General features: G+C 40.4%; 4 protein-coding genes across 4 annotated transcripts; 3 read left to right on the top strand and 1 right to left on the bottom strand.

Annotated features, from left to right (window-relative positions):
* On the top strand, positions 6–5,994 carry LOC104737917 (ATP-dependent RNA helicase DEAH12, chloroplastic-like; the record flags this gene model as incomplete). Its single annotated transcript, XM_010458164.2, has 4 exons — positions 6–821; positions 1,117–2,481; positions 2,657–4,427; positions 4,567–5,994. Coding segments are annotated over 4 exons (5,229 nt in total), but the record flags the coding sequence as incomplete, so codon positions are not given.
* Positions 6,186–7,476, top strand: LOC104735051 (E3 ubiquitin-protein ligase RING1-like). The gene has a single exon (XM_019234780.1). The coding sequence runs from the start codon at positions 6,472–6,474 to the stop codon at positions 7,309–7,311; it is 840 nt and encodes a 279-aa protein (XP_019090325.1). The 5' UTR covers positions 6,186–6,471; the 3' UTR covers positions 7,312–7,476.
* Positions 7,496–9,675, bottom strand: LOC104737918 (histone H3-like centromeric protein CSE4). The gene is made up of 2 exons (XM_019234460.1): positions 9,193–9,675; positions 7,496–8,154 (listed from the first exon to the last, which is right to left on the bottom strand). Exons 1-2 carry the CDS (start codon positions 9,598–9,600, stop codon positions 7,732–7,734), a joined length of 831 nt encoding a protein of 276 aa, XP_019090005.1. The 5' UTR covers positions 9,601–9,675; the 3' UTR covers positions 7,496–7,731.
* Positions 10,941–12,663, top strand: LOC104735052 (putative clathrin assembly protein At5g10410). The gene is made up of 2 exons (XM_010454762.2): positions 10,941–11,599; positions 11,753–12,663. The coding sequence occupies exons 1-2, from the start codon at positions 11,187–11,189 to the stop codon at positions 12,435–12,437; spliced, it is 1,098 nt and encodes a 365-aa protein (XP_010453064.1). The 5' UTR covers positions 10,941–11,186; the 3' UTR covers positions 12,438–12,663.

Raw genomic sequence — 12,676 nt, forward strand, 5'->3', positions numbered from 1 at the left:
CGCTCAATCACCGTCCTACTTGGAACCACCATCAGCATCACTCTCACTACCCTAACCCCAATTTCCCGCCTAATTACAGACGCGATCGGGCTCCCTCGCCGGTAATCTCGTCTACTAGGCCCAATTTCATCGTTCAGCTGCTTCACCCGGGGATTAACGCCGCCGCTAAGAGGGAAGAGATCAAGAGTCTCGCTTTGCTCTGCGAAGTCCCGGATGAATCTGTTCATGTGCCTCAGTTCGGCTGTGTCGCCGGAAGTTTCAGTTTTCGTCAGTGGGTCGACGCGCGTTCTGCGGTAGTGGCTCTTTGGGAGTATCGGCTTCGAGGGGAGCATGATTTTGTTCCTGAGCTGGTTCCTAATATTGTTGTTCCTTCTGATATGTACGAGCTTAAAGACAGGCTTCGTGATCTTTTCTCGGCTCATGTGATTTCGCTTATGGAGAACGGAGAAGGCGTCAAGAAGGTGGAAGTTGAGATTGATGAGAAAACTCGTCAAGTTGAGTCTTTTTCGTCTAAAAAGGGTCTTAAATTTGAGGTTTTTGAGAAAAAGAAGGCTGTTGAGTCGGAGAGATATTTGGTTGTGAAGCGGCTTGAAGAATTCAAGAATGCTATGAAGTGTATTGTGAGATTCCTCAAAGGCAAAGACGGGTATGAGTCTGGTGGAGGAGGAGAAGAAGAAGATGTTGCCGTGTTTAGTTTGGAAGGGGACTATGATTGGAGACGTATTCATAGTTTGATTCGTAGGGAGTGTAGAAGGCTAGAGGATGGACTACCTATATATGCCTACCGCCGGAATATTTTGAAGAGGGTTCATGGTGAACAGGTATCTACGAATATTCTCAAATTTGACTTAGTGATCTTTGCAATTCGTATGCATTTCTAGTTATCGTTGACAGCTTAGGAACATTTGAGAATCAGCTTCAAGTGTTCATATTATGTGCGCTTCAAACTCTTTGACTCTTCATTACAGGAAATCAGATCCTCAGTGATGTGAGTTATTATGATGTTGTCTTGTCGTAGTAGTAGTAGTTCCTGTTTTCTGCTAAGTTTCAGTTTTCTCTGTATTTAAATGAATCTGTGTTTGAGTGTGTAGTAATTCATTTTAATGGTGTTTGCAGATAACAGTACTAATTGGAGAAACTGGTTCAGGGAAGAGCACTCAGTTGGTTCAGTTCCTTGCTGATTCTGGAGTTGCTGCTGGTGAGTCTATTGTTTGTACACAACCACGGAAAATTGTTTCCATGACCTTGGCTGATCGGGTCAGAGAAGAAAGCAGTGGTTGTTATGAGGAAAACACTGTCCGTTGTACTCCAACTTTTTCATCTACGGAGCAGATTAGTTCCAAAGTTGTATTCATGACAGATAATTGTCTGCTTCAACACTACATCAAAGATAGGAGTTTATGTGGCATTTCATGCGTTATTATTGATGAAGCCCATGAAAGAAGCTTAAATACAGACCTTCTTCTGGCATTGCTCAAGGAGTTGCTATGCACAAGGGTTGACCTAAGGCTTGTCATCATGTCTGCCACGGCTGATGCCTGCCAACTTTCAGACTATTTCTTCGGTTGTGGAAAATTTCTGGTCAATGGGAGGAACTTCCCAGTGGAGATTGTATATTCCCCTTGTGACACAGAGGAGACTTCTGCTGTTGGCGGCATTGCTTCATATGTTGGCGATGTTGTTAAGATGGCTGTGGAAATACATAAAACTGAGAAAGAAGGAACCATCCTTGCATTCTTGACTTCCCAAGCCGAGGTAGAATGGGCATGCGAAAGGTTTATAGCTCCGTCTGCCGTTGCTTTGCCTTTGCATGGAAAGCTTTCGATGGAAGAACAATTTAGGGTTTTCCGGAACTATACTGGGAGACGAAAAGTGATATTTGCCACAAATATTGCAGAGACGTCACTGACTATTCCTGGTGTCAAGTATGTAATTGATTCTGGGATGGTCAAAGAGAGTAAATATGAACCTAGAACGGGTATGAGCATCCTCAAGGTGTGCCAGGTCAGTCAGAGTTCTGCTCGACAACGTGCTGGTCGTGCTGGAAGGACAGAACCTGGAAGATGTTACAGACTGTACTCAAAAAACGATTTTGATTCAATGAATCTTAATCAGGAACCTGAAATTCGGAGGGTCCATCTTGGTGTAGCACTTTTGAGGATTCTTGCTCTGGGAGTAGACAACATAGCAGATTTTGACTTTGTTGACGCACCTGTCCCGGAAGCCATTGCAATGGCTGTCCAAAACCTTGTTCAGCTGGGTGCCGTCGTAAAGAAAAATGGTGTTCTTGAATTAACACAGGAAGGGCATTGTTTAGTCAAGCTGGGTCTGGAGCCAAAGCTTGGAAAGTTAATTTTAGGCTGCTTTAGATACAGAATGGGCAAAGAGGGGATTGTTCTTGCTGCTGTCATGGCTAATGTTAGTAGTATATTTTGCAGAGTTGGCAACCTCGATGATAAGCTGAAAGCTGATCGCCTAAAGGTACGATTCTGAGCTCCTGGTTAATTTTGTTATTGTGGTAATCTTTCCTGGTATGTTTACGTTTTTTATTTATCTGTTTACGTCTAAGTGATTTTAGATATTCTCTACTTTTCTGAAAGGTTTCAACTTTCAGTATAGATATGTTCTGAAGTTTTTTTACTTTCACATGTTCTAGGTGCAATTCTGCAATCACAATGGAGACCTGTTCACTCTTCTTTCGGTGTACAAAGAATGGGCATCTCTGCCACGAGAGAGAAGAAATAAATGGTGCTGGGAAAATAGCCTGAATGCCAAATCAATGAGGAGATGTGAAGACACAGTCAAGGAACTGGAGATATGCATTGAGAGAGAACTTACTCTTGTCACTCCTAGTTACTGGGTTTGGAATCCAAGTGCGGGTACTAAACACGACAAGCATTTGAAAATGGTTATACTTGCATCTCTTGCAGAAAATGTGGCGATGTACACTGGCTATGATCAGCTTGGATATGAGGTGGCATTGACTGGTCAACAAGTTCAGTTACATCCAGCGTGTTCATTGCTAGCATTCGGGCAGAAGCCAAGCTGGGTTGTTTTTGGTGAACTTCTATCGATTGTGGACCAGTACTTGGTATGTGTAACTGCATTTGATTTTGAGGCTTTGTATACGCTTGATCCACCACCACCTTTTGATGCATCTCAGATGGATGAGCGGAGGCTCCGAGTGAAAAAAGTGGTTGGTTGTAGCAGCACTGTGCTAAAACGATTTTGTGGGAAATCTAATCGTAGTCTGCTTTCAATTGTTTCTCGTGCTAGGTCTCTTTGTAGGGATGAAAGGATTTGTATTCAAGTCGATGTTGATCAGAATGCGATTCTACTGTATGCGCCTCCACTCGACATGGAAAAAGTGTCCGCCCTTGTGAACGATGCATTGGAATGTGAAAAGAAATGGATGCGTAATGAATGTTTGGAGAAGTATCTATTTCATGGTCGGGGACAAGTACCTATTGCACTGTTTGGATCTGGTGCTCAGATAAAGCATCTTGAAGTTGATCAGAGATTTTTGACAGTCGATGTACTTTATTATGGCGACAATGTTGTTGATGACAGAGAGCTTCTGATGTTTCTGGAGAAGAGGATTGATGGGTGTATTTGCTCTATTCATAAGTTTCCTGCGAACAAACAAGACTGTGATGAGAAGGAGAAGTGGGGAAGACTAACCTTTCTCACGCCTGAATCTGCTATGAAGGCAGCAGAAATTCAGAAATTTGATTTCAATGGATCAGTTCTTAGATTATTTCCATCGCTGTCAACTAGTGGAGGAATGTTCAAGATGCCTTCTTTCCCTTCCGTGACAGCTAAGATTATCTGGCCGCGAAGGGAAAGCACTGGTAGAGGATGTCTTAGGTTCCCTTCTGGAGATATTCACAGTAAATTTGGTGGGATCTCCAACCTTGAGATAGGAACAAATTCTGCCCATATTCAAAGAGATCAAAAATCCAATGATTCTATCTTGATATGTGGGCTTGACAGTGATCTTTCGGAAACAGAAGTTTTAGATGTTTTGGAGTTGAAAACTGGGATTAGAGATCTGAATTTTTTCATTTTCAGAAAAAACAGTGTGCAGTGTGCATCTCCTACTGCTTGCGAAGAAGAGTTGTATAAGAGAATATTTGCGCATATGTCAGCAAGGAATCCAGAGCCAAACTGTGTCAAAGTTCAAGTTTTTGAACCAAAAGAAAAAGATTATTTCATGCGAGCATATATTACTTTTGACGGGAGATATCATTTGGAAGCTGCAAAAGCTTTGCAGGAGTTAAATGGACAGGTGCTACCTGGATTTCTTCCATGGCAGAAGATTAAGTGTGAACAATTGTTTCAGAGCTCCATAGTCTGCTCCTCTTCTATCTACAACACTGTCAAAAGACAATTGAATGTTTTATTAGCATGCTTTGAGAGACAACGAGGTAAATTCCAAAACCATATTTGAGCTGTTTCCCCTTAAAATTAATATTACCTTCTGTCAACAAAAAAAACCTTGATGTATTTGTGCTGTGAACTTTGTCCAAAGCTTGATGTGCATAAACGTTTTTTATGATTTTGTAGGGGGTGACTGGCGTCTGGAACCAACTTATAGCGGTGCTTATCGTGTTAAAATTTGTGCTTATGCAACAAGACCCATTGCAGAGATGCGAAGAGAACTTGAAGAACTCGTAAGAGGAAGACCCATAAACCATCCAGGCTTAACCCCTAGAGTCCTGCAGCATCTTATGTCCAGGGATGGTATTAATCTGATGCGGAAGATCCAACAGGAGACTGAAACTTACATTGTATTAGACAGGCACAATCTCACAGTACGCATTTGTGGATCAAGTCAGAAAATTGCCGAGGCTGAACGAGAACTGGTTCAGTCACTTGTGGCTTATCACGAGAGCAAGCAACTTGAAATCCATCTCCGAGGTCCTGATATCCGTCCTGACCTCATGAAGGAAGTGGTGAGGCGGTTTGGTCCCGAGCTCCAAGGTATCAAAGAAAAGGTACATGGTGTGGATCTGAAGCTCAACACCCGGTACCATGTTATTCAGGTTCATGGGAGCAAAGAAATGAGGGAGGAAGTACAAAAGATGGTCAATGAACTAGCACGAGAAGAGAGTGCAATGGGTGGAAAACCAGATGACATAGAAGTTGAATGCCCCATTTGCTTGTCTGAAGTCGAAGATGGCTATTCTCTTGAAGGATGTTCACACCTCTTCTGTAAAGCTTGTTTATTTGAGGCATCGATGAGAAACTTTGACGCATTCCCAATACTTTGTTCTCACGTTGACTGTGAAGCTCCAATAGTACTAGCTGATATGAGAGCCCTCTTATCACAACAGAAGCTCGATGAACTCTTCCGAGCATCCTTGTCCTCCTTTGTAACATCTAGCGACGGAAAGTTCCGGTTTTGCTCCACACCTGATTGCCCTTCCGTCTACCGTGTAGCTGGACCTCAAGAATCGGGAGAGCCATTCATCTGTGGAGCATGTAACGCAGAAACATGCACAAGGTGTCACCTCGAGTATCACCCGTTAATCACATGTGAAAGGTACAAACTGTTCAAGGAAAATCCGGACTTGTCGCTAAAGGACTGGGCAAAAGGGAAGGATGTAAAGGAGTGTCCGGTTTGCAAGTGCACGATAGAGAAAACTGACGGGTGTAACCATCTGCTGTGCCGTTGTGGAAAGCACATTTGCTGGACTTGCTTAGACGTCTTCACTCAAGCAGGATCTTGTTATGCCCATTTAAGGACAATTCATGGCGGAATCGGCGGGGTTGGTGATCTCGTGGATCTTGATATCCCCTTAGCAGAGCTCGGTATTCCAATCGGTATCCCCAGGCCTTGAAACCAGACTAGACCTGACCGGAGTACCCATGTATCTGGTTTTGCTTCATGTGTACATATGTGAATATGTGTAGTTCGGTACCTAATTATACCTTCTTTAACCGACTCAAAACCAATCATAATATAAACCGGATACTAACTAAATTGAGATCGTTGTTAATTTAAAATAGACTTAGGACTTGAATTGACTCGCTAGTCGCTACATCACTGATTACGCGTAAATGTCTATAGAGAGAGTTTACTACAGAGACTTCATCATCGCCTTAATGGCGTTATCACTTTCAGGAAATTTCCACCCACTTTCGAACCCCTTAAAAAGGACAAATCCTCCAATTCGTCAAGTCTTGTAGATTGTGATGTGTCTGTCCCCTTCTCTGGAATTTTTAATACATGATGACCCACTTATATTTCTTTACGATGAAGTTTTGGTTCATGACTCTGTCTTAGATTCTAACCCGTATTGTGGGTTGTAGCGTTCTATATCTTCACGTTTTCGTCAGAAGAAAAATCTTCGAATTGTGTCCGAGACACATATTCCCCTGTTCTTGTTCTGTTTTCTACTACTAGTTGTGTCTGAAAATAAAATACCCTGCCTTTTGCTCTGTTTCCGTTGTCTCTAAACTCCTACAATGGCGTTTAATCACAGGAAGATGCTTGTTTCATGTCTACGTATTAAAGATTTCAACTTTTGTTTACATCAATACCTTCCGCCGCCGCCACCACCACCTCCACCTCCACCGCCACAGAGGGAGCTCTCTCTTCTACTCCCCACCTCGATCTGGGTTGCCGGCTCTATCTTACTCTTCCTATTTCTAGTCATCTTCCTCTACCTATACGTCACGCAACCACGGAGGACCTCAGCCGCCACAGTAACTCCCGGTAACACAAGCCGACGGGAAGACGAAGAAGAAACAGAGGAGAGAGAATTATCCGACTTCCACCACGTCTGGCGAATCCCCACAGTCGGTCTCCGCCGTTCGGAGATCAACTCGATCACAGTCGTTGGATTCAAAAAGGGAGAAGGTTTAATCGACGACACAGAATGCTCCGTGTGCTTAAACGAGTTCGAAGAAGACGAATCGTTGAGATTGTTACCAAAGTGTAGCCACGCGTTTCACATCAATTGCATCGACACTTGGTTGCAATCTCACAAGAACTGTCCTTTATGCCGTGCCCCTGTTCTTCCTCTCACTAAACCTCCTCATCCTCATCAAGAAACAGAGACCATTCATCATCAACCAGTTTCTGCTCAATCGAACGATAACCTCAGTGGACGACAAGAGAGTTCTAGATCCAGAAACCTTCACATTCTCACAAGAGCACAAAGCGATTTGGCAAACCATTGTGGCTGGGGAAGAGTAGAAAATGTGAGACGATCGTCTTCAATCGGAGGAAGCTTGTCACTTTGCGATGTTAACAATATTGCTAATAGAAGCGGAAGACACTTCCACACAAGTTTGTGCTGCTAACTTGTTCTCAGCATCAAGAAGATCAAGAAATCAAGAACCCGTTCTACCTTCAGTATAACCAGTTAAACGGTGACTACAATTATAGCTAATGTAATGTGATGAAACGTAGTGTGTTTATTATAAACAGTATCTGAAATAAATGGAAACCTTCGATGTTACAAGACTGTTTGATCAAGAAGCAATAAACACATGGGAAAGATAAACATTTCAAGAGACTTAAGCAAATACGTTATATATTAAAAACTTTCGTTGGGATATTTCGTCGAACACCTTAAAGACACTAACCAACTGAAAATTAAAAAACGATCCAAGCACCAAACTTATTACAAGAACCAATTAGATAAACGCGAACAAAATCCCAGAAATAGAGTACCCATAGACTAATTAAACCATAAGCAAGAGATAGCGTAACCAGAGTCTTCAAGCTCGTTCACCTCTGATTCTCCTGGCGAGTTGGATATCCTTAGGCATGATTGTAACCCTCTTAGCGTGAATCGCGCAGAGGTTAGTGTCTTCAAACAAACCAACAAGGTAAGCCTCAGCAGCCTCTTGTAAAGCAGCGACGGCGCTACTCTGGAACCTCAGATCCGTCTTGAAGTCCTGAGCAATCTCACGAACAAGACGCTGGAATGGGAGCTTACGGATCAAAAGCTCCGTGCTCTTCTGGTATTTTCTGATCTCTCTCAAGGCAACGGTTCCGGGACGGAATCTGTGCGGCTTCTTGACCCCTCCGGTGGCGGGAGCGGACTTCCTCGCCGCCTTGGTCGCGAGCTGCTTCCTTGGTACTTTGCCTCCGGTGGATTTCCTAGCGGTTTGCTTAGTACGAGCCATTTTCGAAATCAATCAGCTTAAAACAAATGTTTCTTCTTCTCGAGGTGTGTTGAATTGTGAAGATTGAAGTCTGGAGAGGTCTTGGTTTTAATGGGAAGAGAGAAAGAGTGGCGGTGAGATAAAAAAGAGACTTGGAGGGAATTTTTTCGTTTTGGAGGGAAGTTTATTTTCTAGTCCGTTCGATTATGAAAAAGACAATCGACGGCTGAGATTATCAGGATATGAATCCGTGTGAGTACTTATCAACCAATTAGAATAGTTTCTTTTCAAGAACTTTTGGCGATCCGCGTGATTAATTTTCAACCAATCAAAACCATTCTTTTGCTCCACGTGGACTTTTGAGTGTTTTTTGAGTTGGCGCTCAATCGAGAAAAACTTTAGGCCATGAGCGGCTCAATTAATTTTTAAGTAGAAAAGTCTGAAATTTTCAATTTTAGCAATTTTTACTTGGGAATTTTTTTTATAAAAAAGATAATAACACTTACTCTTCAACTGATTGATGATATTTGTGTACCACTAATGGAACATACGATTGCGTTTTTTTAATTAGATAAATCAAAATGTATTATTTGTTAACAACTATCAAATATTCAAAACTAGAGAAGGAAGAAAATAACAGGAACAAATCTCACAATAAAGAAAAAAAATCGATTGCTAATTGTAACAGTAAAACCGTACGAACATATAAGTTACAAGTTCTTACGCCTAGTTTAGTAAAAAACTCATCGGTGCTTTACAATTTTATCAGATTAAGATTCCAAAGCTTGATTGAAAAAGTAAAACTAGTCTTCCAATACAATTAAGAGTAGGAAGAATAAGTTTGTTCATTTCATTAAACGAGACTTCAAATTTGAAAGATACTGGTTCTAGGATCAACAAATCAAAATATGAAAATAACAGTGGATTGATATTTCATTTGGGAATTTCGTCGAACATCTGGAAGACCAAAATCTAAACAAAAAGACTACTTAAAAACGAAGAGAGGACTGATTTACATAATCCAACGAAACCAAACAGGACTACTCTTCTTCTTCGTTCTTGGTTCTCTTAAGCCCTCTCTCCTCTGATCCTCCTGGCAAGCTGAATATCCTTAGGCATGATAGTGACTCTCTTGGCGTGAATCGCGCAAAGGTTAGTGTCCTCAAAGAGCCCGACCAAGTAAGCCTCAGCTGCTTCTTGAAGAGCCGCGACTGCACTGCTCTGGAACCTCAGATCCGTCTTGAAATCCTGAGCGATCTCACGAACCAATCTCTGGAACGGAAGCTTACGGATCAGAAGCTCTGTGCTCTTCTGGTACTTCCTGATCTCTCTCAAGGCAACGGTTCCTGGACGGAATCTGTGTGGCTTCTTCACTCCTCCGGTGGCCGGAGCTGATTTCCTCGCCGCCTTGGTCGCGAGCTGCTTCCTCGGTGCTTTTCCTCCGGTGGATTTGCGAGCCGTTTGCTTGGTACGAGCCATTTGTGAGTTTCTGGGAATCTCAAATTTACTTTCTTTTGATTTCGATTTGCTGAGAATGTGATTGAGATTGTTGTACTGAGAGACTCAGAGATTGTGAGGTGTGTTTTATATACTCAAGAGAGAGAGGAAGTGTTTGTGTTTAGTCCGTTAGATCTTTTTCTTATCAACGGTTGAGATTGTGATCGGCGTCATATATTAACTAACCAATCAGAATGGTTTCTCAGTATCCGCGTCATATGTTTAGTAACCAATCAGAATGAAACTATCTTTTTTTTATTCAATTATGTTTTATATATAAGCATCGATTGAAATTCCCAAAAATTGAAGCTATGGTCACTCATATTGTGCATATGATGGTTGTTTCTCGTCCTCAAATCAGACCTATAGTTTCGTCTTTTGCTAGATCCATTGAATATCTAATAGATATACCCGAAAGGTTACATAAATATGTTGTAGCGATCACACACAATGAGTTACGTTTGGTGTTACTGTTATCTACATGAAATAGGTTGCTGACAGCCAACATGATTTTAAACTATTGTCAATGCTGAAAGACACGTATTTTGATATATATGTTTATGCACAAGAAGAAGAAGCCCATGGTCTTCCATGCGACTGTGCCCTTTACATCCATTATTCTTATGTGATCTAAAGCTTGTCTTGACCAATTTTGTCTCAACGCATTTTTATGAATACATATCATTCATGTTGACATAAAAATAATCTCGTATTGGTGTCCAAATTTTTTTTTTTTTCTTATTTCTTTTTGTGAGTCAATTCACTGGTAGCATATACATAATTTTATGTTTATTGTTATAAAAGCATAGAGGAACACATGTTCAATACTCAATAGTAACTAATGTCAAAATCTTAAGTGATTTCTTTTGCATCTGTGGTTTATACATTGATTACATTCATAAGTAATTTTTAAAAATTAGTGTTATTATTTATTGGAAGCAAAGTGTTTATTTTGTTTTTAATTGCAGAAGATTTAGTTCTGTTTTTAAAAGATTAATAAATTAAATACATATGAATTTTGATGATATTTTAGATTTGTTTTAATAATTTTCATAGCCAAATACCTTGTACTTTTCATAATCTATAGTTAAATAAATCTTTATATTAAACTGGTAAAAGATAATACTGGTATATCTATTCATCAAATACAATATTGGTAAACGTATTCATTTACAATACAAATCAACAGTGTATTAAAATAACATAGTAGTTGATAGACTTATTCATTACAAATCAACATTTTATTAAAAATAACAACTATATATTGATTGGTCTATGAACTCGTCATATGTAATATAAAGTTTTTTTAATAGGATCGACGACTTTAGAATGAAAGGATATATACAAAATTAATAGTTAAAGAAAAGGAAAATTATTATAAATTTGGATGTTTCAGAAAGGAAAACTCACGTAAGTAATAAAAAAGACAGCTATAGAAAAAAAATGGAAAATGTATTAAACGTTGGAGGCTTATAAAAAAAAAAAAAAAAAAAGCAAATCCCACAAACCTCACAAAACACAGTTGCTTCAATTTTTTTTTTTTTTTTGCAACATCCGTCGTCGACAGAATGCCAGAATTCAAAGCTCTACTAATCGGAAAAGTCAAAGACAAAGCTTCAATAGGTAAAGCAAGACTGGTTCATAGTTTCAGTTCGAATTCCGTCAAAAACATTCATCTAGCTCTCTTGAAATCAACAACTCATAGTCATCGTAAACCGCCAGATAGTGACTATGTCTCCGACGTTATCTCATACTCCAACAGCCCTTACGCTCCGGCAGCTTTCGCTGCGGCTCTATGGAGAATACGTGTCACCAAGAACGCTTTCGTGGCCAACAAATCTCTCATAGTCTTACACAAGCTTATCAAATCATCAAGAGACAAGTTTGAAGGACTCGATCACCGTTGGAACAATCTGAAATTGAGAGAGTTTTGGGACAAATCTTCGAGTCTAGCGCAAGAGTTGTCTCAATGGGTTAGATGGTAAATTTACTTTTTCTTCTTCTTCTTTTCCTTTTTTTTTCGTTTGTATTCTATCAATTGACTGTGACGTTTTATCAAATTTATTTGGACTTGTTCATACCGACGGTTGATATTATGAAATTTTTTATCTAATAATTTATATTTATATTTCAGGTATGGACTTTACTTGGATCATCTCTCGTGGATTTCGAAGGTATTAGGATCTTTCCCAAGTTTCATAGAGAGCTCAAAAGACAGAGCTAAAGAGAAAGATCGTGTTTCGTCTTACAAAACCGGATATATTATGAAACAAACCGATTTCCTTGTATGTTTTTTCGAGCACATATGTACCAGACCGGAGAGCCCACCTATGTTTCAAAACAAGATCGTGGACGAGATCAGAGAGCTCGTGATTCAAGACTACTTCGCGGTTATGATGCTGATTGTAGTACGGCTTCAAATATTGAGTGAAAGATTAATTAAACCGGGTATTAAACCAGTTGGTGATTCCGGTTTGAGTCTGGTTTTGGTGAGACTTGAAGAATGCAAGGAGAGTTTGAGTGGGTTTTTATGGCGTAACAGACGTCTTGCAGAAGATTTTTGGTGTTTGGTTGAGATGTTGAAGGCCGAAACGGCAAAAGACAATAAGGAGATTGTTGAATTCGTCGGTTCGGTTCAGAAAACGGTCAAGGACGATGAGGAGATGGTTGAACTAGCCGGTTCGGTTCAGACCGAATGGGTAACATTCGACGACACTGAGACGGCAACACATGTGGTGCCATGGGATTCAGAATGGGTAAAATTTGATGATCCAAATGGATTGACGAATGAGTCGGTCTGGCTAAGTCTGTGTACGTAATATTTGAAAACTGGTTGATTCGTTTAGGTGAGAAAAGATCCGGTCTACACAACACATGGAAAGGCCGAAGGCGTCTCACTAGTCACTACGAACATAAAAACTAGCTGAATGATTTAATTTGCTTTTTGTCTTGGAATGTGTTGTGTCATTTTTTTTTTCAATTGTGCTTGAATCCTTATTTCATAAAGACAGGGAGAAGTGATTCTGTATGTAAATAACTTCTTATGAAATCTATGAAG

Source organism: Camelina sativa, chromosome 13, assembly GCF_000633955.1.
Source record: "Camelina sativa cultivar DH55 chromosome 13, Cs, whole genome shotgun sequence".
NCBI lineage: Eukaryota > Viridiplantae > Streptophyta > Magnoliopsida > Brassicales > Brassicaceae > Camelina > Camelina sativa.

Coding starts and splice junctions, on each gene's coding strand:
- LOC104735051 (XM_019234780.1), top strand. CDS start 6,472: ATGGCGTTTAATCACAGGAAGATGCTTGTTTCATGTCTACGTATTAAA.
- LOC104735052 (XM_010454762.2), top strand. CDS start 11,187: ATGCCAGAATTCAAAGCTCTACTAATCGGAAAAGTCAAAGACAAAGCT. Junction 11,600..11,752: donor TTGTCTCAATGGGTTAGATG/GTAAATTTACTT, acceptor TTTATATTTCAG/GTATGGACTTTACTTGGATC.
- LOC104737918 (XM_019234460.1), bottom strand. CDS start 9,600: ATGGCTCGTACCAAGCAAACGGCTCGCAAATCCACCGGAGGAAAAGCA. Junction 8,155..9,192: donor GGATCAGAGGAGAGAGGGCT/TAAGAGAACCAA, acceptor GTTTTAAGCTGA/TTGATTTCGAAAATGGCTCG.